The sequence below is a fragment of the Pinus tabuliformis genome, chromosome J (genome assembly GCF_031772625.1).
Source record: "Pinus tabuliformis cultivar Carrire ecotype Pingquan chromosome J, CPIR1, whole genome shotgun sequence".
Lineage (NCBI taxonomy): Eukaryota > Viridiplantae > Streptophyta > Pinopsida > Pinales > Pinaceae > Pinus > Pinus tabuliformis.
In genome coordinates this window covers 190577008-190604147 of record NC_142295.1, presented here as the reverse complement: position 1 = coordinate 190604147, position 27140 = coordinate 190577008, and the positions used below count along the sequence as shown (strand labels likewise).

Genomic DNA, 27140 nt, shown 5'->3' with positions numbered 1-27140 from the left:
ATCAGATGGAAGATTTCAAGAGCGATATGAGGCAGTTTCTTGCCATGCAACTGAATACCTTACAGATCCAAAGGAAGTAAGAGGAAGCCAAGAGGGCTTTGGTCATCGTTTGTCCTAGGTGCACTAGAAATCATCCTAGGAACAAATGTCCAATGCACTCCCTAGAAGTGTGTTTTGTCTGTGAATAATACCATCCTACAAATCAATGCCCTTCCTTGCCTGAACTTAAAGCTTCATATCAGAGAGCCAAAGGAGCCACTGAATCACTCTAGTATATGAACCAAAGGAGGCCACATGGACCCATACCCTACCAGGAGAGAATGCAAGGGACATCCCAAACCCATTATAACCCTTATCAAGCCACTTCCATGCCTTCTTGGGGTCCCCCTGCTAATTCTTCCTGGTCCACACCCCCTCCTTGGTCGTATCCTCCTCAATACCATGCTTCTCCAGTTGCTCATTCGTTTCATTCTTATGCTCAGCCACAGCCTCAGTGGAATGCACCTCATCAGGGGTGGAGGCCCCAGTACAACTCTCCTCCCGCTCATTTGCCTCTACCACCTGCGCAACCACAACGCCATCCACCTCCATCTCAAATATACACCCCCACTCAACTACCTGTATGACCACTCCCAAACTTGCCCATTGGAGCAGCTCAACACAATTGCAATGCTGAGACACAACATGTCCAAATGACTCCTCTTGAGCTCAATGATCTTCACCATAGCTCAGGAAGAGTGTTGCAAAACAGAGATTATATTGACAACATTGAAGGACCAAAGGCAAAGAAGATTCAAAAGAGGAGATCAAAGAACCATGGGCTGCACTTGATGAAGAGAAGACATCAGAATCAGAGATCGAGAGAGTTCCCCCATGGTTACCATCAAATCTTCCATGTATTCAAGAGAAATATCAACAAAAAGAGGAAGATGAGAAAGTCATGGAAGAAGGTGACATGAAACATGATCCAGGTCAACAAAAGGACAAAGGATATCAGAGCTATATTAAGATATGGTTTCGGATGGTCACTAAGTTGAAGCGGTACTCAAGGAAAATTTTAAGGATGGAAAATTTTCTTGAAGTTTAAAACATTGGCGAATCTCACTAATCGCTAATATGCAGATTATAAATGTTTGTTGATATATTTGTAAAATTAATCAAATTTATAATTATTTTATATATAGTCTCTCTATAATGTTGGCGATTTTTAAGGTAAAATAATTTTATATTCTAAAATTTGGGCGAATCGTCTTTTATAAAATTGGAAATTGGCAAATCTTTTTTGTGGAAAAATCATGGAAAATTAGCCCACTGGGCGAACATTAGCCCCTAAAATTTTCCATGGCGGTACTCTCTTCCTCGGCTATGTTTGATCCCTTCAAAGTCAGATCATTTGGTCTCTGAAATCCGGATAGCTGTCAAAGCATGCATTTCAAGTCTCCACATCATTTTGTCTCTAATCTCGATGTGCATATGGCTCCATTGGAAGTTTTCTTACACTTGAAAATGATTTTTTTTTCAAGTAGGGTAGGGTAGAAAAAAAGAAAAAAGAGAAAAAAATGAAAATAAGAAGAAAATAAAAATCTAAGGTGAAAACCTCATCGGAGGCGCCTTAGATTGGCTCATTGATTGAAAACCTCCATGAGGAGGTCAATGGGTTGGAAAGAAGAGGAAATAAAAAGGGAATAAGATCCTTGGGTGAAAACCTTCCTTGGAGGCGCCCAGGGCAGGCAATTAGGGTGAAAACCTCCATGAGGCACCCTAGTTGTTTTAAAAAAAAAGAAAAATAAATCTAATTTCCATTGAATAATTTCAAGTTGCAACAAGGACATTGCAGGTTAGGAGGCTCGCTCAAAACAAAGACAAAGGAAGTTATGTGCCTTCTACAAGAAGTTCTGTGTTTTCTACAGGAAGTTTTGTGTCTTCTACAGGAAGCCTACAAACAAGCCAAAATTGATCTCTGAAGAGGACCTGAAGGCTGGGAATCTATCCATGAGGCCTGCAAGCATCCATGTTTCCATCCCTCACCCTTCTCCATCATTTTTCCATCTCATTGTGCTTCTTTTCTCAAAACTATGTGTTCTACACGAAGTTCCTGTAGAAATTACAGGATTTCTACAGGAAGCTAGAAATGGATTTCAAAAAGGTAGTTTAGCGAACATGATAGCTTCCTAAAGGGTTGAGAATTCCTCCTACAATCTTCAAACTCCTCCTCCATCATCTCCGTGCCTGCATCACAGCCCAAGCTCATTTTTTTACCATGCAAAAACTTGCAGAATTCGTTGAAGAAAAAATACATAGAACGGAATTTGTTTTTTCCCTAGCTTGAAAACCATGCATCCATTTGCAAAACCATTACAGGGGGAGTTGTATAGGGACGATGGCAACATGCCTGAGCAATTTCAGCCAATTCTGGTGCACGGTTTCCAAGAAATCAGCCTCCATCACCTTCAGCCATTTTTGCATTTTCTCCATATCCATGCATTCGTTTCAAAACCTGTTTCATGGGGAGACGCACATGGGTGATAGTAGCCTACCCAAGCAGTTTCAGCCGATTCCGATGCACGTCTTCCGAGAAATTGATCTCTCTAAACTTCAGCCATTTTTCATTTTTCTCGAAATATGTGCATCCATTGATCGCAATTTTGCTATGGGAGGTGCATAATGATGAGAGGAACATGCTCAGAAAGTTTTAGATCGATCTGATCTATCGTTCGGGAGCAATGGAGAAAACAAGTTTCTGTCCTGTGAAAATTCAGCGTCAACAACATGAGGGTGCAGATCTGAATGTTGAAGCCAGCTCCTATAGCTTAGATCTGGCCAGAGGACACCTGCACAAGGAAAATAGCCATGAATCAGCAACCATGCCATCATGCAACCACAGAAACCAATGCATGCAACAAATGAAAGGCCACAACACCTCACAAAAACCACGCTCGACTTCTAGGTACATGACTAACCAGTTCCTTTGTTTGCATCAATATGATTCGAAAGTGCATAAACGAATGAAGTGGTGGGATTAAGCCGATAGTGCCTTGTCCAATTCTCTAGCGCTCAGCCAGAAATCATGCAGCATGCATGTATGGACAACTCACGTGAAATTAAAAGACAGGTAGTGTTGGCTGTTTGAACTCCAGTGCAACTGATTAACAAGAAGAGAACATATAGTTCATCATAGCACTGCAGTCTACTTGTGGCCACGTACACCTGGCCACCTCACTCCCTCACCATGAATCACGCCGAAATTAAATGATGCTCGGCTGAAATTCTCACCACCCTCTGTTCAACTGTGGTCACAACTGAAGCACGCATCCACCACATCCAGATCAGTTAACCAGTGGTCCTCTGCAAGATTCCTGCCTGATTTCTCGAGATTTCTGCCATTTTAAAAAAAAATTCCCACCTATCGGGCTCTACAGGAAGCGCAGTTTCATTCTACAGGAAGTCTTCTATAGGAAACGCAGAAAACAGCCATGCAGAAAGAAAACCTGGGATTTTCAGCGAATTTCGAGCTCCAAACGAGGTAGGATCGAAGAAACTTCTTTGTGCATGATTTGTTGGTGCAAAATGGTGAATTGAACATGGAATTAAATTAAAAAAATGAGAGTAAAGAGTCTGCTTGTGCATTGAGAACAGTGGAAGTCTGCCTGCATGATTCACTGAGTTTACCCATTTTTTTCTTTTGCATTCGAAATCTCCTCATCAGTTTTCAAAGAAAGAAAATAAAAAATTCCCTTGCAAGGAAGACATGCAGCAGTAGAGACCAACCTGTGTGTGTAAATGCAAAGCTAACCTGAGAAAGAAAGAATTCTTCCTACGAGAGGAACAGTTTTCAGAAGATAAGAATGGGGTCCGGAGAGCCAGCCTACATCCTTTTTGGAGCGAAGTCAGCTTTCAAATTATGAAATACATTACCTGTGAGGGGTGGTTCAGTATTGTTTACGACTATCACTTCCGGTTGCTGAGTGAACTCAGGCATGGGATAGATTTGCCTCCAGAACAAAATTTAAGCATCCCCTATTTCCTCCTACAATAATTAATTGAGTGTGGCACAAAATTGAAGGAAGGGACACCAGATCAGCTAGCCCACCATGGGCTTATCAAGCTTTTAGTGGAAGATGCCCTCCATACCTACACTGTCCCTCTCTCCTGAGAGATTTTCCGCAACATGTCCAAGGATGATGATATTCGAATTCTGGCCGAAGAACTCACTTCATCCAGCAGTGAAGACAGGGAACACATTGAGGCGGAAGAGAAAGCCAGGGGTAAGGAAACACAGGAAAGAACACCACAGAAAGAAGAAGAAGAGAAATGAGGTAAAGGCCATGCTGTTGAGCCCAAAACTATGCGTGGAACAAAGGCACAAACACCAAGGGAGAAACGATTGTAGAGCAGGGCAGATAGGACTGAAAAAGTCCAAGAAAGTGAGGACACAACCAAGGCAACCACACCACAATTAAAAGGCAAGACACCCCCAGACAAGTAGACCGAAACAGTGAAGACAGGTTCTATAGGAAGCCAGAAGACAGTATCTACAGGAAGCCAGAAAGCAGTTTCTACAGGAAGACAGAAAACAGTCGACACAGGACTTTCTATAGGAAGTATGGAAACAGATGAACAAAAAGGAGAAATCACTTGAGATTTTAGCCAGGGAGGCAACAGCTGTGCTGGCTACCCTTAGCAAATCTTCAAAGCAAAAAGGGCAGCGAAAGAGGGAGCCTTCCATGTATTTTAAGGCAAGAAGGAGCATGCGGATAAAAACTGGTAGACCCCAACCACAATCAAAAGAGCCAATTACAATTGTAGACACCCCAGCTACAGAAAAGGAAAAGTCTCCCTCAAAGGCATCCATCACCTATGAATGGGGAAGCCTGAAGACATCCACCTGGAGAGAAAGAAAGAAAATGTTGGACACAAAGGCCTCTCTACACGATGCTGAGATAGTTCTACAGGAAGCTGAGAATTCTCTAGGAAAAGGAGCACAGGCAGTGGGAAGAAGCAGAGAGAAAAGCATGGTTTCATGACCAAGAAGAGGACATCACTTCAGAAGCTTGGCATGACAGGGAGGCCACCAAGGCCATCAAAGAGGAGGAGATAGATTAGTTTCTCAAAGGATGAGCAACACTTTCAGTAGGGGGGTGATGATGAGCCCCAAAAATGGATAATTATATGGTCTCATTCAGCCTCCTAAGTTGACTTAATCCACCATTATCATTAGTTTATTGCATGTTTTTTATTATATTTTATGCTAATAGAGTGAATTGGGTTAGTCATTATGCCAACAAGTCTAATGTGTGCTTTATGCAGTCTTTTTGGTCAATTTGGAGACAAAATCAAAGGTTTAAATGAGCACTTGGTAGCCAAATTCGTGGAGAGGATTTTTAGGAAGGTTTACCCTTCATTTATGGGCCCTAACCTTGAATTCTCCACCATCAGCTCGGAGTTCAAGGGCCACGAAATCGATTATCACAAGGGCAGCCGAGCAAGTGCTAGTAAAAGTGTTGTTAACTACAAGTTTTGGCAGCAGAGTTCCTAAAGTTTAGGAGGGCTGTTGGGGTCCTCAATTTGTATAAATAAGAGGACTTAGAACCTCATTTCAGTTAGTCACTTTGTAGGCATAATTTAGCTAGTTTGTAGTTCGATTTTAGTCAATTTTTTTAGGCAGTAGGTTAGCACTCTAGTGTTGCTCTGTTTTTTCGCATTTGTGGAGCCTTTGTTGTAAACATTGTTGTGATATGGTTATTTTCTGAATAATGGAGATCAGTTTTATTCTTCTTCAGATCTGAGCTTCTTTTAGGAGCCTGTAGCTCTTGGGGTTGGGCCCAACCCAAGTGCCAGGGCCTCCTCAATGTACTGTCATATGTTTCTGTTGTCTTTAATTAATTTCTGTGAGTAGGTTACAATTTGATTTGGTTATTTAGTTCATTTTTGCTGTTAGAAATAGTTGCTCATGTTTTAAGCTGATTTAATAGCGTGGTAATAGAAAATATCTTCAAAAATGGCTACCAAGCAACCTCTGATTTCACCTCTCCCTCAATGGGATCAAGAGCTGGGATCAAGGTGACCTTGCTACCACCAAAAACATTGATTTTGCTTCACCATGCAATCATTAGTGTTCTATTTTTATTTGCAGAAGTTGGTTACATGTTCAGATTCTTGACTTCTTAGTTGCATAGTTATTTCATCTGATTTCAGTGCAAATAAACTTCTGTTCCATTTCTTTGCTGTTATCTAGGTCAGAATAGACTAACGTAACTAGGTCTTTGATTTTCCAAATCCTTGTTTGTTTCGTTTGAAAAACAACTTGCAGAGCACCTGTTATCCTTCTTCATCTACCCATTCTCCATCAATTCCACCTGCTTCATCCTCTACTTAGAATCCTTGCCTTATGTTTTCCATTTTCTCACTCTACCCTAAATTCCCATATTGTTGTGCGACATTGCTCTACCTCTTCTTGAACAAATACAACCATCCTCGCCACTTCTCAGCTCCATTCCCCAAGTCCTGGACCTCCTCACACCCTTATCTCACCTCCATACCCACTCCTTCATCTTTCTTCCTCCATCCATCCTCCAAAATCCCATTTCTGAACATCCTGTAGAAAATTACAGACATCCTGTAGAAATTCCAGAACATCCTGTAGACTTCCTGTAGAAGCTCACGAATGAAGTTTCTTGATATCCAAACTCTGTGAAACTCTCTGGAAGGGTGTTAGGGACCCCTTAGTCCCTCTCTGAACCTTCCTGACCTCCTCCAAGCATTTCCTCTCGCCAATCCACCTCTGCACAGTCAAAAATAGTTAAATCGCATGCATGATAATTCTGGCAACTTATTCAAAAATACAAAAAGATGTTTTTTTCAGATGTTACTGTAGAAGTAGCTTAGGCACATGTATTTTACCTTCCTAGAAGTCAATGGCATCTCTTTCAGTAGCTTGCATCCTCTTTCTTGCATCAGTAGGGCTAGATGGTAAAATTAGGGTTTGCTAGGGTTTATGTTTCCTTTATGTTTTCCAGTTTCTTTCTGCAAGTAGATCAGCCTTCTTTGAGTTAGCTTTCGTCCATCAGTTAAAAAGCTTCTTCTCAGAGCTCATAGAAGTTGGCTTAAGCTCCTAGCGAACTTTTGCCAGCTGACCAAGTGACAGCTGCAGCAAGAGCTAGTACTTGTGCATACAGCACCGTCGCTTCCAAGTTTGTTACGAACTACCAGGTTGATAAAATTAAATAAGGGAGTTCCAAGAGTTGTAGCATTATTGGTGCAATACTGGATCCCACCACCCCTCTCCTTCAAAAAAGTGTTGTCCTCAACGCTTGAGTAGTTCCGGATACTTCTGTATAAAATTCTCATCCTCCCATGTGGAATCTTCAGCGGATAAGTTCTTCCACTTGATAAGATACTCCGAAATTGATCAATTTCGTAGCTGTCGAGTTCTTGTTTCTGTGACTGCTTCCGGTTCCAATATATTTTTTCCTTCCTCTTCAAGTTCTAGCAATATTGTTTGAACTAGGATCTTGTCGCCTATAACCTTCTTTAAACATGAAACATGGAAAACTGGGTGCAATCGAGAAGCTGCAGGAAGCTCCAATTTGTATGCCATAGTACCAATCTTTTGCAACACCTTGTACGGACCATAATACTTTGGTGATAATTTATTATCCTTCTTAGCTTGCTTGAGGGACATTTGCTTATATGGTTGTAGCCGCAGGAATACCCAATCACCTACATAAAAACTTCTTTCACTGCGATGTTGATATGCCTATTGTTTCATTCTATTATGTGCCAACACGAGGTTATCCTTTAAGAGTTGGAGGACTTGTTGTTGATGTTTGATGTGATGTTCCACTGCTTGAACCTTAGAATTTTCTCTTAAATGTGATGTGATAGATGGTGGTTGATACCCATAAAGTGCCATCAATGGGGTCATTTTTGTTGCTGTATGGAAGGAAGTGTTATACCACCATTCAGCCAGAGGCAACCATTTCACCCATTGTGTCTATTTATCAGATACAAAGCAACGAAGATATCCTTCTAAACATTTGTTTACTATCTTAGTTTTCCCATCAGATTGAGGATGATAAGATGAGCTATGAGCTAACTGAGTACCAAGACAAGAAAATAATTATGTCCAAAAATTTCCATTGAAAATGGGATCTCTGTCACTTACAATAATCTTTGGGTTTCCATGTAGCTTTTGAATTGTTTCCATAAATGCAATAGAAATTATATTGTCTTTAAATGGATGTGATAATGCACAAAAGTGTGCATACTTGGTAAGTCTGTCAACTACCACCATGATGACACTTTTTCCCTCAGACTTGGGTAAACCTTTGATAAAATCCATTGAAACCTCCTCCCAACATTGGCTTGGAATGGATAAAGGTTGTAAGACCTGGTGTCTTAATTGTTTCAACTTTATTTTGTTGGCAAACCAAACATTCTGCCACAAACTTTTGAATATCTGATTTAAGGCCATCCCAAAAAAATTCCTTCTTAACCCTGTGGTAAGTTTTTTAAAATCCTGAGTGCCCTCCTAAGGGAGAAGTGTGCAATTCCATAAGAATCTTTTGTTTTAGCTGGGAATTCTTACAGAGGTATAAGCGATCTTTGTACCATAATGAATCATTTTGCCAGCTAAATGTATTAGACGTACTGGAATCTTGTTGTAACTTTCGAATAAGTGCCCACACTTCTTCATCATTCTTCCATTCCTCCCTTGCTTCGTTTATCCAATCTGGTTGGATAATAGAAATGGCGCACAATAATGCTTCCACATCCTCATTCTTTCTTGAGAGTGCATCTGCCACCACATTTTGCTTCCCTTTTTTGTAGATGATTTCAAATTCATAACCCAACATCTTTGTGACCCACTTTTGTTTCTCTTCAGAGGATAATCTTTGTTCTAAAAACTATTTAAGGCTATCATGATCCGTTTTTACCTTGAAGTGTCTTCCCATTAGGTAGGGTCGCCATTTCTTAAGTGCATGGAGTATTGCCAACATTTCCTTCTCATAAATAGCTTTGCTTAAAAACTTTCCCTTGATTGGATGACTTTCAAAAGCAATGGGTCTTTCATCTTGCATTAGAACAGCACCAATTCCATTTCCTGAAGCATCACATTCCACAATAAAGGTTTTTGTGAAGTCTGGTGTAGCTAAGACCGGTGCTTGGCACATTGCCTCTCTAAGATGTTCAAAGGCCTTTTTTGCTTCCGGAGTCCATGAAAATGCATCTTTCTTCAATAATGTTGTTAGAGGTGCTGTTATTCTCCCATAATTGTTAACAAACTTGCAATAATACCCTGTCAACCCGAGAAATCCTCGCAGATGCTTTATGGATGTGGGGATTTTCCATTCCTTAATGGCTTTAATTTTGCTAGGGTCTACCTTAACTCCTTCATGAGATACAATATGACCCAGATATTCCACCTCCTGGACTCCAAAGAAACATTTGGATCTTTTTTCATATAATTGTTTCTCCTCCAATAGTTGTAGCACCCTGTCAACATGTTCAACATGATCCTTCCAAAATTGTTGTAGATTAGTATATCATCAAAAAATACTAACACAAATTTTCTAAGGAATGGTTTGAAAATTGAATTCATTAAACCTTGAAATGTTGAAGGTGCATTGGTAAGGCCAAAAGGCATGACCAAAAATTCATAATGACCCTCATGAGTTATAAATGTTGTTTTCGGAATGTCTTTAGTCTTCATTCTGATTTGATGATATCTTGAACGAAGATCCAACTTGGTGAAGTAAATTGATCCATGAAATTCATCCAGTAATTCATCAATGACAGGAATGGGGAACTTATCTTTAATAGTGAGCTTGTTGAGCTCCCTATAATCCAGACACATGCGCCATGATCCATCCTTCTTGTGTACCAATACTACTGGAGCAGAGAAAGAACTTTGACTCGGTTGAATTATACCAGCCTCTAGCATTTCTGCAACCATATGTTCAATTTCACTCTTTTGGACATAGGGATATCTGTTCAACCTGATGTTTGGAGGAACACTTCCTGGAATCAGATGAATAGCATGATCATAATCACGCATAGGTGGGAGACCTTTGGGAGTCTCAGATACCTTGGAATGATTGTCTAGGACTTTTTAGAGATCTGGAGAAAACGATGATTCCGATGTGGAAACATCTAGCGAACATAATTGTGCAATTACACCTCTTTGTTCCTTTTTTAGAAGATTTGTCATACCATTAGAGCTGATTATCTTTCATGGTTTCCCTGCAATACCCCTTAATTCAACTTCCTTTCCTTCCATAGAAAATTTGATGAAAAGTTCTTGAAAATTAAAAGCTATTGTACCTAAGGATTGTAGCCATTGGACTCCTAATACAACATCAGCACCTCCCATTGGAATGGAAAGCATTGGGCTAGTCAATACATATTCTCCCATGGATAGCTTGATATTATGGCACTTTCCAGAGCAATTTATTGTTCCTCCATTTGCAATCATCACTTGACACTCTGGTGCTGGATATAGGAAGCAATTCAATTCTTTTGCTACCTTACAATGAATAAAATTGTGGGTGCTTCCTGAATCAATCAACACTATTACCTTTTTCTTCTTGATTTTTCCTTCTATCTTGATGGTTTGAGGAGTGGTAATTCCCACCAATGCATTACAAGATATGGTCGGATTTATTTGTTCTTCATCTAGGCTTTGTTCCTAGAGTATATCCTCTTCTTTTGACCTTTCTTGCTCATTTTCTTCTTCCTTTTCACAATCTATGTAGAATAATTTCTTCTCAGCACACTTATGACCTTTAGTGTATTTGCTATCACAACTGTAACAAAGCCCTTTTGCTCTTTTTTCTTCCAATTTTTGTGGTGTCAACCTTATAGGTTGTGGAAGACTAGGGGCAACAACACTTCCGTCTTTATAGTTGTGAGTGGTATGCTTCCTGGTTGCCATAATTTTGCTTTCCATTTTTCTTGCTAACCTGAATGCCTTCTCTAATGAATCAGGTTCCCAAAGGTGAACATCATGTTGGATATTATCCTTTAAAGACCCTATGAACACATCAATCCTAAGCTCCTCTGGAATATCTTTTACCCTTATGTTCAATTTTTGGAACTCCTCAATGTGCTCCATTATTGAACCCTTTTGTTTGAGACTTACCAATTGGCTAAAAAAAGTGTTGCTTTTTGTATCCTCATAATGTGCTATCAATTCTTCCATAAAAATTTCCCAAGTGATAAATTGTTTACGAGAGCAAAGCCATTAATACCATACAAACTGATTTGGTTTAAAATATAAAGTTTCCATACGTACCTTTTGTGTGTTTTTCACAATATTGAGATTGAAGAATTGCCCCATCAGTAATATCCATGTGGCGGGATCCTTGCCATCAAACTTCCTCATATCGATTTTTGGAATATGGTGAGTCTTCGATCCAACATTAGAGTCTATGGAATCATGATTAACATTTCTTTTGTTCTCATCATGAGTTTCCTTTAGTACCCTTTCATCATTAGTGACCATTTCTTGTAGCAACTTATTCATATTTATCTTCAATTCTTCCATCTTATCATCCATGCCATCAATTTTAGCATCGATGCCATTCACCTTAGCTTGCATGCCATCCATCTTAGCTTCTACACCTTTCTTTAAACAATCCATCTTAGCTTCTACACCTTTCTTTAAACCATCCATCTTAGCTTCTACATCTTTCCTTAAATAATCCATCTTAGATTCTGTTGCTTTTTGTGCAAGTGACACTTGTTGCACTTGTTCTTGTTATTTTGATATATCATATAGCATTTCTTCTTCTTCTTCATGAGTCATGCTAGAGCTTTCAGGTTCCTTACTAGGTGTTTTCATTTTCTTTCCTCTGGGCATCAGTTACCGATAATAATGCTCTACTAGCCCTTTGAATTCCTTCAAGATAAATTTTCAAACCACTCTTAAGCAAAAATTTAAAAGAATCTACACACCTTTTTTTCAATTTGTAGGAGCTCGATATTGCCTATGATGTATCTTTGTACTTTCAGATTATCTAGTTCTTAAATTGCAACCTATGGTAGCCCTCTATGTCCTCTTTCCAATGCCACCAGTCTGATCCAATTTGGATTCTCCAAGGAAGAGTTATGCGAAATCTCCCACAGTGGCCTGATTTTAGACTAGTTCAGTGGAGTGAACTTGTACGACGTGCCCCGAGTCACTGTTTCGTCCTTTGGCTCTAAAAAATATATACAAGAAACTACAGTCTATCCTCTTTCTGCACCTTCTTACAAAATTTCAATCCAATGCTCAAGGAGAAAGTTATGATGATTTTCCCCAGGTCACATGTTTGGAATGTAATTCAGGAGTCTGCAAAAAGACCAACTTCCTCAGATCATATCTTCTCAAATATAGTGCAAAAAGCTCTGAAATTCGGACCTGAGATTTAGCGCGATGTCTTCTCAAATGGGTTTTTTTTTAGCTTCTGAAACATCGCAGAAAAAAAAAAATAATAAATAAATAAATTAAAATTAAAATTAAAAAATTATAGTGAAAATGCCATGATGACCTGTTTGGAGTAGCAAAACCCTAGAATCCAAAGCTCTGATACCAAATGTTATGAAACCAGCTCAAGAAAAGATAGAGAAGATAGATCAACGCCTTAGAATTCAGCCTCTTCGAGGGGGCAACCTCCTTTACATTACATAAATGAATTCTTGGATGATTCAAATGACAAAACCTCCCTTCTATATATAGGAGTCTAAGGAGTCATAATATAACCCAGCCGACCTACAATAATAATATAAATCCACAAAAATAACAATAGAGGGATTCTATGGGGCACATTAATAACAATATGGGGGCAATAGGGGCACAACAATATTAATAAGGGGTATAACTACAATAGTAATGGGGTAATAACTAGTATTATAGGGACCCAATAGTGTGATTCTTCAAAAGAGAATCAATCTCAGGCTTCATAATCTCCTCCCATCCAAGTTGTCCTTGTGTATTTTCATAGGTTTCTGAATCACAAGTTTCATGAATGTGATCCATCAATGCAAGACTGACATGTTGCTTGTAACTGTGATTCAATCAATATGTAGTAAGTATCACCGGCATCAGATCTAATGAGTTCAATAGTTTTATCATCCTACCGAGGTAAATATGGTGTTGAGAAACAAGTGTAAGCTTAAAAAAATTGATCAAGAGAGGTTACATTTTCAATTAGAGATGACTGGTTGTCAGTCGAATTAGGAAAAATGAGCAACAGAGAGGTTGAGACACTGAAACAAGGTACATTCAAATTGGTGTATTCAACAATCAAAAGGATCATTTTTCATCATCCTAGAAGAGGCATTCAATAACTTAAATGTCAGAACACTTCTCATGAAATATGACATTTCTCCTTATAATGATTTTTTGTTTGATAGGTGTTATAGACATTTTTGTGCCTTACAACTCCAAGCATGAAATGTCCATAAACCAAGGGCTCCTAAGTCCCTAAAAGTGTTGTTCTAACCCCTAAAGGAACAAGGTCAACAAATTACAGCTTCTCCCAGAAGTTCTCCACCAGAAACTGCTCAGAATAAGTCAAAACAGGATCATTTCAGCTGCTCCACTGGCTAGGTGCGTTGCATTGCACCTAAATACACTGGCTAGGTGCATTGCAACGCACCTAAATGCACTATGAGGGTGCGTTGGGCGAGAAATGACAAATGGCAGTGTCATTCCGCGAGGTGGAGAGCCAATGGAAGCTTCCAGAATCTTCTCCTATGACACTTGCCTCACTGAATTCGACAAAGGATGAGTAAGAGGCCTTCAGAAACCAAGTGGAAGCAAGAACTGACAGAGAGAAGACACTAATCAAATCACAAGCTGACTCATCCTCCTTACACATATCTATATATGGATCCCTCTTCCCAGAGATCCAGAGGCTGGAGTTTTGCACATTGTAAGGAATTGTTGTTGGTTTTGAGACAAACATCAGAGTATTGGGTGATCTATGCTTTCTTGGAGGTGAAGAGGGGCTTCTTTGCTGGGAGGTTGATGCTGGGTCAGGAACCATCGGTTGTAACTCCTCCTGGATCTTTTCTTGTTTATCAATAAAAACTATTTGAGTTTTTCCTCCATGCTTTTGTATCATTGATGCTTGTTACATTTGTATGGTTAACTTAAACCTGAACCTAAGTTGTTTATGAATATAGATCCATGTCTTTGTATAGTGTTCTTCTTCTGTGATCTTACAGGTACTTGGTGAAGTTGGGCAAGTAAGGGAGCAGGTAGCTGGAAGCTGTCAAATAAGAGAGGGATTGGACCAAACGATTAGCACAAGACATAGGTTGGTTCTTTCTGTTCCTCTCTATCTATAGTTCATAAAGGAAATACAAAAGTAGTTTTTCTCTGTTTGTTTCTAAGGAAACTGTCACACCTTAGTGGGATAGAGCAGTTCTAAATAGACACTTTTCCTGGCAACAAAATGGCGACTCCGCTGGGGAATGTCTACTTAGTTTGTTTGTGTATCTCTTGGTGTTTATTTCATAAACTTATAAGTAGCATTCGAACTGCATTTGCCATAACAAATGCAAAGTAGACATCTGCTGCTTCAATCCATTCACTGGATTTGTTTATGATTTGAACAGCTGATTCACAAACTATCTGATTGCCCTTGTGATAGCTCTTAGACCCTCCTTAGATCTACCCCTGATTGTGCATTACTGATTGCTTTTACTCGGCCAAAAACCAAAGACTGAACTGCAAACTGTGACCCAGAACCCGGACAGATTCTCATTTCTGGCCCAGCGCAGGTACTGTTAAGAGATCCTGAATTTCAACGCACTTCCCGAAAGGGCAACCTGCGCTGCAATGTAGTTTCTCTGTGTTACAGGTGCGCTGATCAGACTAGCCCTGTGCAGCTGAGGTTCTTGTGCTTCATTCTCTCCAGTTCTATCTCTGAATTTTGCTGCCTGTGATCAATATATGTCTGTTTAAAACCCCTTTTCCTTGTTGTTATTCCACCTCCTTTGTACAAAAGAACTGTAGATGTTTTGTGTGTTTGTTGAGTCGTTTACAGTTTTCCATTGCAAAAGTAGAATAGTCGTACTGTCGTCCTTTGATTTAGATCTGTCGCAAGTGTCGATTTCGATCATAGGAGAAAGTTTGATTGCTGTTGATGGTCGATTATACCTTTACTACCTCTCATGGAAATGGTCATACATTTGAATGACTTACTTAACGCAGTTGAATCCCAAAAATGATATCTAATATACCTTTACTATTGCCTTTGGTCTGAATTTGTGATTTTCTAGTGTCAAAACGAGTATTCATTTCAAAATCGTAAAGTGTCGTAATTGTCTCTATCTTTTGATTTCGAAAAGAAGCTTGTTTGTGTTTGTCGCTTGAAAGCAAATTCATATTTGTACATCAACTTTCTTTTTAGCATCATACTAAGAAAGTCGAAAACAAATACATGCATGTGCATTTACATTTAGATAGTCTATTTGGCTTGATTTAGGAAAGTGCATTTACAGTGTGCTCTTTGCTCTTTGTGAAAAGATTTTGTCTTTCTTTTCCTCTAGTAGCTAGGATTTTCATTGCACAAAAGAGATAAAAGTTTGTTTATCATCTTTAGATTGCATTTTAGGAATTACATCTACATCTCATGGTGAACCCAAAAGGCAAACTTCATAAGCAAGATCAAATTAAAATAAATTCAATGAATCTAACAACGCTTTGGAACTTAACGCACAACATTTAGAGGTCTAGGCTAGAGACGTATTCTGGCGTCGTAAAGCCTGGTAACTGTTGTCCTCACTGATGGTTGGGTGATTCCTCCACTTTGAGACGATAAGTATGGACTTGTGCTCCCACGTACCATCGAGTATATTTTGGGAGAACCCTATAGGCTTAAATCCTTTATCCTTAGGAATCCGTGTCTGCCGCCCTATCGATCGCAATGCACTGAACACAGCATTTAGGAAGATTGACTACCGTACCGTAAAAAGTATTCTGCAGTTTTGCGATTGGTTTGGTACTCCCTCTACCTAGACCTTCAGAGCAGTCCCTTTCGTTCCTTTTCAGACTCCTTAACGGAAAAGGTCCATCTGAGCACTTGTCACTTCAGGCTCATTAAAAATTGAAGGAGACTAGAGTCATCTTTTATTTTTTCTCGACTCTTAAAAACTGAAAAAACAAGTTGTGTCAAAGCGTATAAAATTTATTTTAAATGGAATATTCATTACCCTTTCCTACGTTGATCTTGGGTTGAGAAAATGGAGTCTACCAACCAAGGAATTCCCCTTGGAGGAAATCCTAGTCCCTTCTCCTCTTGGGGAGATGTTGGTGCGCCCCATATGGCCACATTGTCGCTTCCAGGGCTGACAATTGGTTTGCCTGTATGGCTCTTCTCAACCTCTGTCGTTCAGAACACCACTATTCCTAAACAATCGAATCAGCAATTAGACGAGTCCAGAGTTGCCCACCAGCCTTCTACTTCCTCTAATTCTTCCTCTCCTCCTTCCTCTTCGCTTGATGGGGCTGGTAAAGCCAAAAGTCAAGTTCCTAAGGAGAAGAAGGAAAAGAAGAAAAAAGAGAAGAAGAAGAAGGAGCCAAAGGTGAATGGGGGAAAACGAGTGTCATCTAACGAAAATCCACACACTGCACTGACCAGGCCTAAATCGCCATGTGTCATTTGCAAAGGAGACCACTTTCACAGAGATTGTCCTTGCATCCCTCGGATATTAAGGGACTGGTCTCCTCGTTTGCACAACCGGTGTCATCAACCTCTGATGATCATGTTGAAAGCACACCATCAACTAGTGAAAGTGAAGCCCCAGGACAAAAAGGGAAATGTAGATTTCCTTGTAAACTGTGCGAAGGCGATCATGTCGTCCATCATTGTCCCTTCTTAGACGAAGCTAAAAGAGTTTTGGATGATTGTCCGGTTTCACCGTTACGACTTCCTCCTGGATATAAAAAACTCTTGCCAAGTCCGTCACTAGTTGAAAATCCGGCTGGCCCGCTCAGGTGGTCGGCTGAAGCACCTATCATTGAAGATAAACCATCTGGATCCATACCAGACAAAAGTCAAAAGGTCGAGGCGGAAGTTGACCCGGTCTTGCCTTCAGAGGTTTTATCTTTAGATGATACAGTCACTGAAGAGAACAAGGATGACACCGTCCAAATTCTCTTCATAAACACAGACTCCGACAAACATGGGGGCAATTTACCCGTTCCTTTACCACAGGAAGGAAGTTCGTTAGAGCCGTACCCGGCCGTCTATTCGGTCCCACCTCCAAGCAACCTAGTTGTCTCCTTCAACTGGAATCAACTAGGCAGACCCCGTTTACCAGCAAGCATACCATTACGAATTATCGTTCAAATATATAGAATGGTTATGGCTGGCACCATCATAGATGAGGGAGCTTCTGTGAGTATCCTTTCCTCAACTTCTTGGAAAGCGCTTGGTTCACCATCTCTTTTGCCTGAGATGAGAAATCTGACAGGCTTTGATAAAGGAACCAGTCGACCTTTAGGGATCCTTCCCGATGTGCCCATAACATTGAGAAGGAAAACAGTTCACATGAACGTAATGGTAGTTCAAGGACCCCTGGATTACAATCTACTCCTTGGACGAGACTATATTTATTGCATGGGAGCAATTGTCTCCTCACTCTTTAGAGTAATGTGTTTTCCGCACGAAGGAAGAGTGGTCAAGCTCGTAGACCAACTTTCATTTCCCGGATCACGCATAGCAAATAGTCATATACCATCCCTGAATGGTCTTTTCACGCAAGAAATGTCTCAATCTCTAGTCCGTCCTCCCGATGAATGCGAGTAATTCGGAGGGATATGACTGAAACCCAGGGGGCATGCATCCTGGTCTGCTTTGGAAGGGAAACTTCAGGTATAAGGTAGGTTTCCGCGAGAGAATATGACCTCCGTACTCTCGTCCGTGAGTGGAAGAGGGAGTTGGACTGGACCAAGATCCTCTTGTCAAAGTTATGTCAGGGATGGTCACACTATACCATCCGCTCACCTTTGTTTATTTCAGTAGACATTGCCAAAGAAGTGTTTTGTTTGCGCTGTGAATAGAACAATCTTTGCGTAACCTGTAAGAGGTATACCCTTCCTGATAAAACAAATGTTTTGTCAGCTCGAATAGAGGGTGACCTTGAAACTCTGTTTTATACCTGGGGGCATGCAAACCTTTTGGAGTGCAAACAAAGAGCGATCATTTATCTGTTATTTGGATTGATTGTTTCCTAACTTGCATAAAGAAAGGATGTGGGGCAAGACTCTAAAAGTTGTCGTTTTTATATGAGACATTCTTATCATACGACTGGATTAATCGAGCAATTTTAGCACATAGTTCAAGCTCGTTAAAAAATAAACATAAGACATGAGAAAATGTTTCCACCCGCATTTAAGCTCGTTAAAAAATGAACTATTCCCCGGTAAATAACCACCGTGAATGTAGTACTTCAGCCATTAAAGCCTTGGTCGTGTTTGCACCGTCACCTCCACTTTTTCATTGGCCGATCATTCACCTCCACTTGATTGTATACCCATTTTGAGGAACAGCTGTGAAGAGTGATTTCACTAGCCATCCTTGTGACACTGTCGTGATTGGAAAATTCCAAACCTTACCTGGAATCAGCTGCTACCCATTTTATCACTCGTTCCTCAAAAGACGAGTCTTCTTTAAGCTCTTTTCAACTGACTCGTAAAAAATGAAAAGATTGCCGAGTCCTTGGCCTTCCAGCTCGTTAAAGGGACAGGAAGTGCTATCCCTCATCTAGATTTTAATCTTTTTGGACCTGAGGGATTATTGCACAAAAAGATCGAGCGCTTGTTTTGTTCGGCTCGTTAAAACTATCGAAAATTCATCCCTTCTGTATTATTTTATACTTTTTCGGACTTAAGGGATTAGATGACGAAAAATGAATTTTGGAGTTACCTTTACGTACCTTTTCAGACTCTCTAAAATTGAAAAGGACCGAGTTATCTTTGTCGTTAAACTCGTTAAAAAGATTAATAGCGACAAACTTGTCTTTAGACGAGAACGAGTTTCACTATCGCTAGGCTCGTTAAAACATAGCGATGGGTTTGCCCGAAGGGAAAATTATAGAACAAGCATATGTTATCCTCCTCAAGCTTGAAAAAAATAAAGAGGTACTGGTCAGCAATGACTGGGGAAAAATTGGGAAGAAAACTCAAAGAATCTTTATTAGTAGCAAGTCGCTCTTGAACATGACACTTCCACTCCATGCCCGAGTCAGGTTGGGTTGTTTCATTCACCGGTCACATCGCCATGGTCACACCATACCATCCACATTTGGGGTTAATGCTACCAATCCATCACATCAGTGTCGCCGACATGTTCAAGAGAAGTCATCCAGAGAAGCCACCTGTGTCCCACCCACTATCATACATTATACTCCATTTTTTCATGACCGCCACCCTGAACCGTATATCATCAGATCGTTTTCACCTCCATCAAAATCATTTGCTCCGTTCCATGTCATTGATGTGGGATTCATTAAGGCCCTCCTGTGACGGATCACTTCTTGTCGACATCAGCTCATTATCCAAGAAGTTGGTCTAAGAACACCCCATTCAGTACTTTGAAGCTTGCATGCCTCAATGGCAAGTTTCTCACTTCCGGCGACAAGTTTACATCAATGACCTTCGACCGAAATATTTTGCATGGTGTTCGACGCCAAGTCCTTTATTCACACCACGTGAATTGTACTGCAGTACCTTGAGGATCATTATCATTATCGGTGATTCCTCTCGCGCTTGTTAACAGTTTACATCATTGACTGGTAATCAAGCGATGTCTTTCCATGTTCAACTTCAGAACATTTCTCACATGGATCGACTTGTACTTCGAGTGAAGATCGGACGAGATTGAAGACTCCGGATCTAGTTTCATCCATCCGGGCTGCGATATATATTCACGGAAATAAAGACATTAAATGTACAGCATTGCAGCACAGATAATCATCCTACCAAAAGGATGATGGCTCTATCAGAATCATCAGTCTACAATCAGACGATTGTCTATCCTATGTACATGAAAATGAATTTATAAAGTTGAGCATGGGAATGCCCGCCTCAGCTAGATCATGAAAAACAATATGAAGATAATGTATTGTATTGTATCTTATTACAGGTCTCCTCCCAGCATTGAAAGAACTTCGGATCCTCATAATAAAGCATTTCACCCGACACCAAAAGGTTAATGGCCTCATACTTTAGGGGGCAACTGTTATAGACATTTTTGTGCCTTACAACTCCAAGCATGAAATGTCCATAAACCAAGGGCTCCTAAGTCCCTAAAAGTGTTGTTCTAACCCCTAAAGGAACAAGGTCAACAAATTACAGCTTCTCCCAGAAGTTCTCCACCAGAAACTGCTCAGAATAAGTCAAAACAGGATCATTTTAGTTGCTCCACTGGCTAGGTGCATTGCATTGCACCTAAATACACTGGCTAGGTGCATTGCAACGCACCTAAATGCACTATGAGGGTGCGTTGGGTGAGAAATGACAAATGGCAGTGTCATTCCACGAGGTGGAGAGACAATGGAAGCTTCCAGAATCTTCTCCTATGACACTTGCCTCACTGAATTTGACCAAGGATGAGTAAGAGGCCTTCAGTCTCCAAGTGGAAGCAAGAACTGATAGAGAGAAGACACTAATCAAATCACAAGCTGACTCATCCTCCTTACACATATCTATATATGGATCCCTCATCCCAGAGATCCAAAGGCTGGAATTTTGCACATTGTAAGGAATTGTTGTTGGTTTTGAGACAAACATCAGAGTATTGGGTGATCTATGCTTTGTTGGAGGTGAAGAGTGGATTCTTTGCTGGCAGGTTGATGCTGGCTCAAGAACCATCAGTTGTAACTCCTCCTGGATCTTTTCTTGTTTATCAATAAAAACTATTTGAGTTTTTCCTCCATGCTTTTGTATCATTGATGCTTGTTACATTTGTATGGTTAACTTAAATCCGATCCTAAGTTGTTTATGAATATAGATCCATGTCTTTGTATAGTGTTCTTCTTCTGTGATCTTACAGGTACTTGGTGAAGCTGGGCAAGTAAGGGAGCAGGTAGCTGGAAGCTGTCAAAGAAGAGGGGGATTGGATCAAAGGATTAGCGCAAGACACAGGTTGGTTCTTTCTGTTCCTCTCTATCTATAGTTCATAAAGGAAATAAAAAAGTAGTTTTTCTCTATTTGTTTCTAAGGCATCTGTCACACCTTAGTGGGATAGAGCAGTTCTAAATAGACACTTTTCCAAGTAACAATAGGGTCAAAAAATAGATAAGCTTTCGACTCTTTAAAGTAGCCCATTATGATGCAAGCATGGTATTTGCATCCAATTTACTTTTGTAGTAGTTAAGAATATGTGCCCAAGTGATAGATCCAAAAATTTGGAGTGACCGACTTTGGGGCTTCTTAGGAAACCAACATTGAATTAGTGTCACATAATTGACAACTCTAGATGGAACATGATTTGGAAGATAATTGGCATGGTAAAAAAATTTAGCCCAAAACTTCATTGGTGATTTTATGGCTTGTAAAATGAATCAAACTATTTCAACTAAGGTGCAATTATTTTGTTATGCCATGCCAATCTATTAAAGAGTATGAGGAATCGACCTCTTCTAAGAGATATCTAACTGAGTAAGGTAATGTTCAATTGGGCAATTCACATATTTTCATCCATTATCTAGTTGCAAGCACTTAATTGGTTAGCCACATTTCTTTTCAACCAATTCCTAAAATTCTTTGAGTCTTTCGAATACATGACTCTTATTCTTCAAGAATTATACCTAAGAAAATCTTGAAAAATCGTCAATAAAGGTTAGAGTATACATTACTCTTATTGTAGCCCAATCTTGCACAATTAAAATTGTCAAAGAATTTGCAAGCAAAATCTAATAAGAAAACAAAATTGAAATTTTTCTAGAGTTTTTGTCAGTAAATGTTCTTGGAGCAAAAGCAAAGGTCACAACAATAAATCTAGAGCTATTTATTATTACGGTGAAAATTGGAAGATGACGATTAATTGAACTTAAAACAACAAATTTTGAGTTGCTTTTGAACAATATCATTGTCCTTCAAGGATCTATCAAAAGTAGGGGAAAGTTTTCAAAAGTTATTTCAAATGAAGAATATCATTATTTAGAAGGCTTTAACATACTTACTTGACCCTAGCAAAACTTTTAATCAAGCTCAAGCAACTTATATTTACATGCTTGAAAGATTTAGTGATAAAACATCCATAATATGATTTTATAAAACTATTTTTAGTAAATATTCTTATCGGCTTTTTGGTAAAGAGCATGTAAAAGAATTGCATGTCCAAGAGAAAAAGGAAAAAGAGGCTTAGTGTTTGATTTATTAAAAGTTCTATGAAAGAAATCCTTTACCATTGTTATCACATATAATTTTTTAATAAAAAAATTGTAATTATGGCCAGAAATAATTTGATTTTATAAACCTTATTGTGCTCTCAAGTACGACTTTCAACTTATTGCAGGTCTCTTTGTCTTTTATATCAAAATATTTTGTTGTTAGACCCGTTGTCCAAGTGATATTCAAACAACAACTAAGTTAATCAACCAATCCCCATAATATTGTGCACAATGCATCCAATGGCATTGTGTACAATGTGCATTCTAAAATACATATTAAACTGTATAATACATATATCCCATGAGAACATAACAAAAGGAGTTTATGAAAGCACTCACGAAACCTGAGCTTGTGGCAACAATGATAGGGAATGCGAAGATTGTTTCCCATAGTTTTACTCAATTAATATAATGGGAAAAGAAAGGTAAGAAAGATTCTCCTCATATTTGATTTCCCAAAAAAAATAGGAGCAGAATCTCTATAATTGAGGTCCAAAGAGTGAGAGATGTGGTATATATCAAAATTAGAAAGGAAAGTGAAAACTTTACAAATTAAATCCACTACCTTATCTTCAGAGTTGACCATGTTACAAATAGATACAATGGGATTAACAAATACAAATAGTGAATTAAATCTATGATTATAATGTATGGAGCAACAAGTACAACTTTGTAATGCTTTGAATGATGCTCTTAAAGAGGAAGTACAAATGTTGAAGCTAGAAATAGGGCAAAGGTTCACCAATAGTGAACATATGATGAATTAGTGTGCTTATTTTTTTGCCCCTAATCAACATTTCTTCGAGGTCCCACTTCAATTTTCATACACTTATTTCGCTACACAACAACTTCATTTGCAGTCACATGAATCATCTTTGAACTTAGAAAATGGAGGATTTGGATCCTCACAAGGACATAGAGATAACCTCTTTGAGTCCAACATGAAAACTAAAAGATTACCTATTTCCACGAGTCAAGGAGCTAACTATAACTTTCTGAAGTTATATGGCACAATTCTTGAGTTATTATTAGGAATGGGGTCCTCAGTTTAGCAATAATATTATTTTGGAAATTATTTGAACTAGATTAGAATATAGACACTAACACCAAGAAGATATCTCAATTATATAGATTTATTCGATATCAACTCCATATTTTCTCAGTTGTATCTTAAAAATCACCTCAAATGTTGTCAATTCTATTACTTTGGAGCATTATTTTGGATGTCTTGATTAGAGATAAGATGTCTCTACAAATTAGTGCCCTTGTATATTAGAAGAATTAGATGAATGGTTGCAAGTGAATTGTATGTAAGTGAATTATATGTAAGTGAATTATAGTGATGATGGTGCTAGTTGAACAAGACTCCACGTTAATCCTCTCGCAGATTCCAGAGTAGTCAAAGGCTTGTAGTACTCTTGCTCCAAATCAACAAATTTTCAGCGGTTTGAAGTGCACAAAGGATATGATGAGAGGAACCATCGGGAAGTAGTTTGGCCAAACCATCCATCTCTAGATCGATGACTAGAATTCATCCAAACAGTACCCCTCCTTATTTCTAGAAACTTCCAGAGAATAGTAGGTAGGTTGTTTATGGTTTTTTTTGAAACCATAAATGGTTTCTTACATGCATATGATGAAAACTTGGGGCCCGCACATTGACTTTATTCCATACATTGTTTATTTATACATGTGTTTTCTCCTTGGCTCATAAAACTCGAAATTTGTTTATAAAAGTTGAGATATTACACATAGGGTTTTTTAATATTATATATTATATACACCAGCCTAGATCCATCTTAACTCCAGATCTATTAAGCATCGAGAGGGATCAAATATCTCGAGGTGCAAACCTATTTTTTGAGTGCAAAACTTGAGGAAAGGTTTGCACCTCGAGAGATTTGATCCCTCTCGGCACTTAATAAATCTGGAATTAAGATGGATCTAGGCTGGTTCCAGTTGTGCGAAGTCACACAAAATTTGTTGAATATCTAAGTAATATGATCATTTTTCATTTTATTTTAAGATGAATTAGTTACCTTAGTATATTAAGAAAATAGAGTGTATTAATAAGTAAAATGATGAAATAAAGTTTTTCAATGGAAAGGAATCATGTAACAATTTTGATTAATAGAAATCATGAATAATAAGAATGTAATCAATTACAAAGGGTTTATATTATGATCAATCTCAATCTATCTTCTTCTGCTTTTCTTATAGTTATGCCTAATACTTTTGCCATATTTTCATATCGGTCATATGAAAATGGAGATTGAAATCATATACCATTCAAATAATTAACTCGATATATTGCAGTAAACATATACCTTGTCTCCCTTGCTTCCCAATATTAATAGTAGCTTTTTGCAATGTCAATCCTTGTCACTTATGGATTTTTAAGCCCCAAGCAAGTTTCAAATGAAGTTGTTTTATTTTATCTTTTTCAATATGTGTAATAGGAATTGTTTGAGGGAATGAATCATCCCATGGAACTCCCACATAATTATCAAATCGTACTAAAACATATGTAGGTGGTTTTGGAGGTAAAATTCTAGGGTTATACACAATTTTTTCTATAACTCCAAGAGCACCATTAACGAGTCCTACATCAGTCCATATGTTTGATGTAAGCATGACCCGAGCTCCAACTGAAATAAGTAACTCAAGTTCCATGTCTTCCTCATATTCTTCCATGGATTTGTTGTCTTTTCCTCTTGTCGCAACACTGGTTGCAATGGGACAGTTCAAGTTTTGTAAACAACACTTATTATGATTTTTTACATCATCATTTGTTGCAAACAAATGTATTTCCTTATCAAAAGACTCTTTTGTGGAAGAATCCAAGGAACTATTTGTACAAGTCATGAGTAACTTCCAATCTTCCACAATTGGATTTTCATCTCTAACATTCATCAACAAATTACGAAAACATTTTTGCTCATTGCTCTGTCCATCTTGTCGAAACATAGTGTCAAGGGTCACAACTGTTGTGAATGAATTCCATAATTCTTTTGTGAGACCTTCAGATGCATATACAGGTTTATCCATAATAGGTGGTAACTGTCCCAAATCACCAACCAATATAACTGACCTCCCACCAAAAAAAGTGTTAGCATTTTTTGGGAAAGCTTGGCGAAGTCTAGAGTCAATGTTTTTTAGAAAATTTCTTCCAATGAAACTCATTTCATTTATTAGGATATATTTGACATGCTTCAATTCATCTTGCAAGGTCATTAAACCTGGTCCCCGAAGACGTGTTACCTCTTTGATTGGGATTTGAAGTGCAAAATGAATTGTTGTTCCAAATATGTTAAAAGTTGCAACCCTTGTAGGAGCTAAAAGAAGTAGTGGGCTCTTCTCAGGAAGAGCCTCAATCTCAAGGGCCTTTTTAATAGCTCCAATCAAATAAGACTTTCCTGTACCTGCATTTCCTTGGATTATCATAAGTAAAGGATCAACCCCTGATCTATAATGGTCAAGGATAATATCAAATGTATTCTTTTTTTAACTCCCAAACATTCAAACGAATAAGACTTCGAATGTTGGTTAGTATGAATCGTATTTGACTTTTTCTTTGAGATATGAAATGAATAGCACGATTAGAAGTTTCCTCATCCACAAAATCCAGTTATGCATAACATCATGATCCTTATGTCCAAGCATCTCAATCTCATTATAATTTATAAATTTATTCTTATATAATCCACAAATGATCTCCCACTCATTTTTCCTAGAATCTGTAGGTGGATTTGGAACTTCTTCTTCATCAAATTCAACTATTTGAACTGGAGGTAATGGATTACGATCAACATGCCATGGATTGTATCGAAAGTTTTCCCAGTTATGCACTATTTCATCACTTGTGTGACCTATATCTCTACGGAGATCACGAAAGGTCTTGTATAATACCAACTTCGACCAACAAAATTCTACAAAATTGTCATCTTCATGATTAGGAATTGAATTATAATGAGGAAACACTCGTACAATAGTTGCATTCTTTCATTCTCTCCATTTATCCCCACGTCGATGTTTGTCGTATGACCAGGATTTTGCCACATCTATCAATGGAAGGTGTTCAAGATGGGTAGGTCACTTGGTATATGCATCAATAAGAGAATTATCATTGTCAGTGTCATATGTATCAACACACACTTGTTTGAAAACCTTCAAACCAACATTTAGAACCACAAATTGATGACTACATTCAGAAAGAGGAAGCTCTAAAAGAAAATGACATGTCTCCTGTGCACCTATATCTCTGTCAACAATGGATTCACATAACACACTCTTATATGTGCATGTTGTTGGTTCATTTGGATTTTGAATAGAGGAAACACGCATCAACATATCATGAAATGTTTCTGATCCTTTTTCAGACTTTGCAGCATATTTTTTTATGTAATTAATGACCACATGCTTTGAAAGATCAGGTTGCCAATCTATATTAGCCCTCCACATCATTAATGTTTCACGATTATGTGTATTCAATCTATCATCATTTCTTCTTGGTTCATACTTTTTTCTTCATTCAACATAAAGTTTTGAATGATCGCATAAATCCCATGGTGCCTTATATCGACACACCAATCTTCCCACCTTCTTGTGTAGGCAAGATTTCTCATTGCAAGTGATGTGATGCTCAACACAATTCAGAAGTTCTTCATAATCAATCATAGGATCAGATTGAAATATTTGTTGCATGTCCTTTAAGCAAGGGTGGTCATCAACATTGAGCCTAACCTGAATAT

At 38.6% G+C, this 27140-nt stretch overlaps 1 protein-coding gene across 1 annotated transcript; it reads right to left on the bottom strand.

Annotated features, from left to right (window-relative positions):
- Positions 1–24771: 24771 nt before the first annotated feature.
- Positions 24772–25833, bottom strand: LOC149226332 (uncharacterized). Its single transcript, XM_089380176.1, has one exon. The coding sequence runs from the start codon at positions 25831–25833 to the stop codon at positions 24772–24774; it is 1062 nt and encodes a 353-aa protein (XP_089236302.1).
- Between the last annotated feature and the right edge of the window lie 1307 nt (positions 25834–27140).

Bases quoted from the DNA above. Each gene is read 5' to 3' on its own strand.
- LOC149226332 (XM_089380176.1), bottom strand. From the start codon at position 25,833: ATGATAATCCAAGGAAATGCAGGTACAGGAAAGTCTTATTTGATTGGA.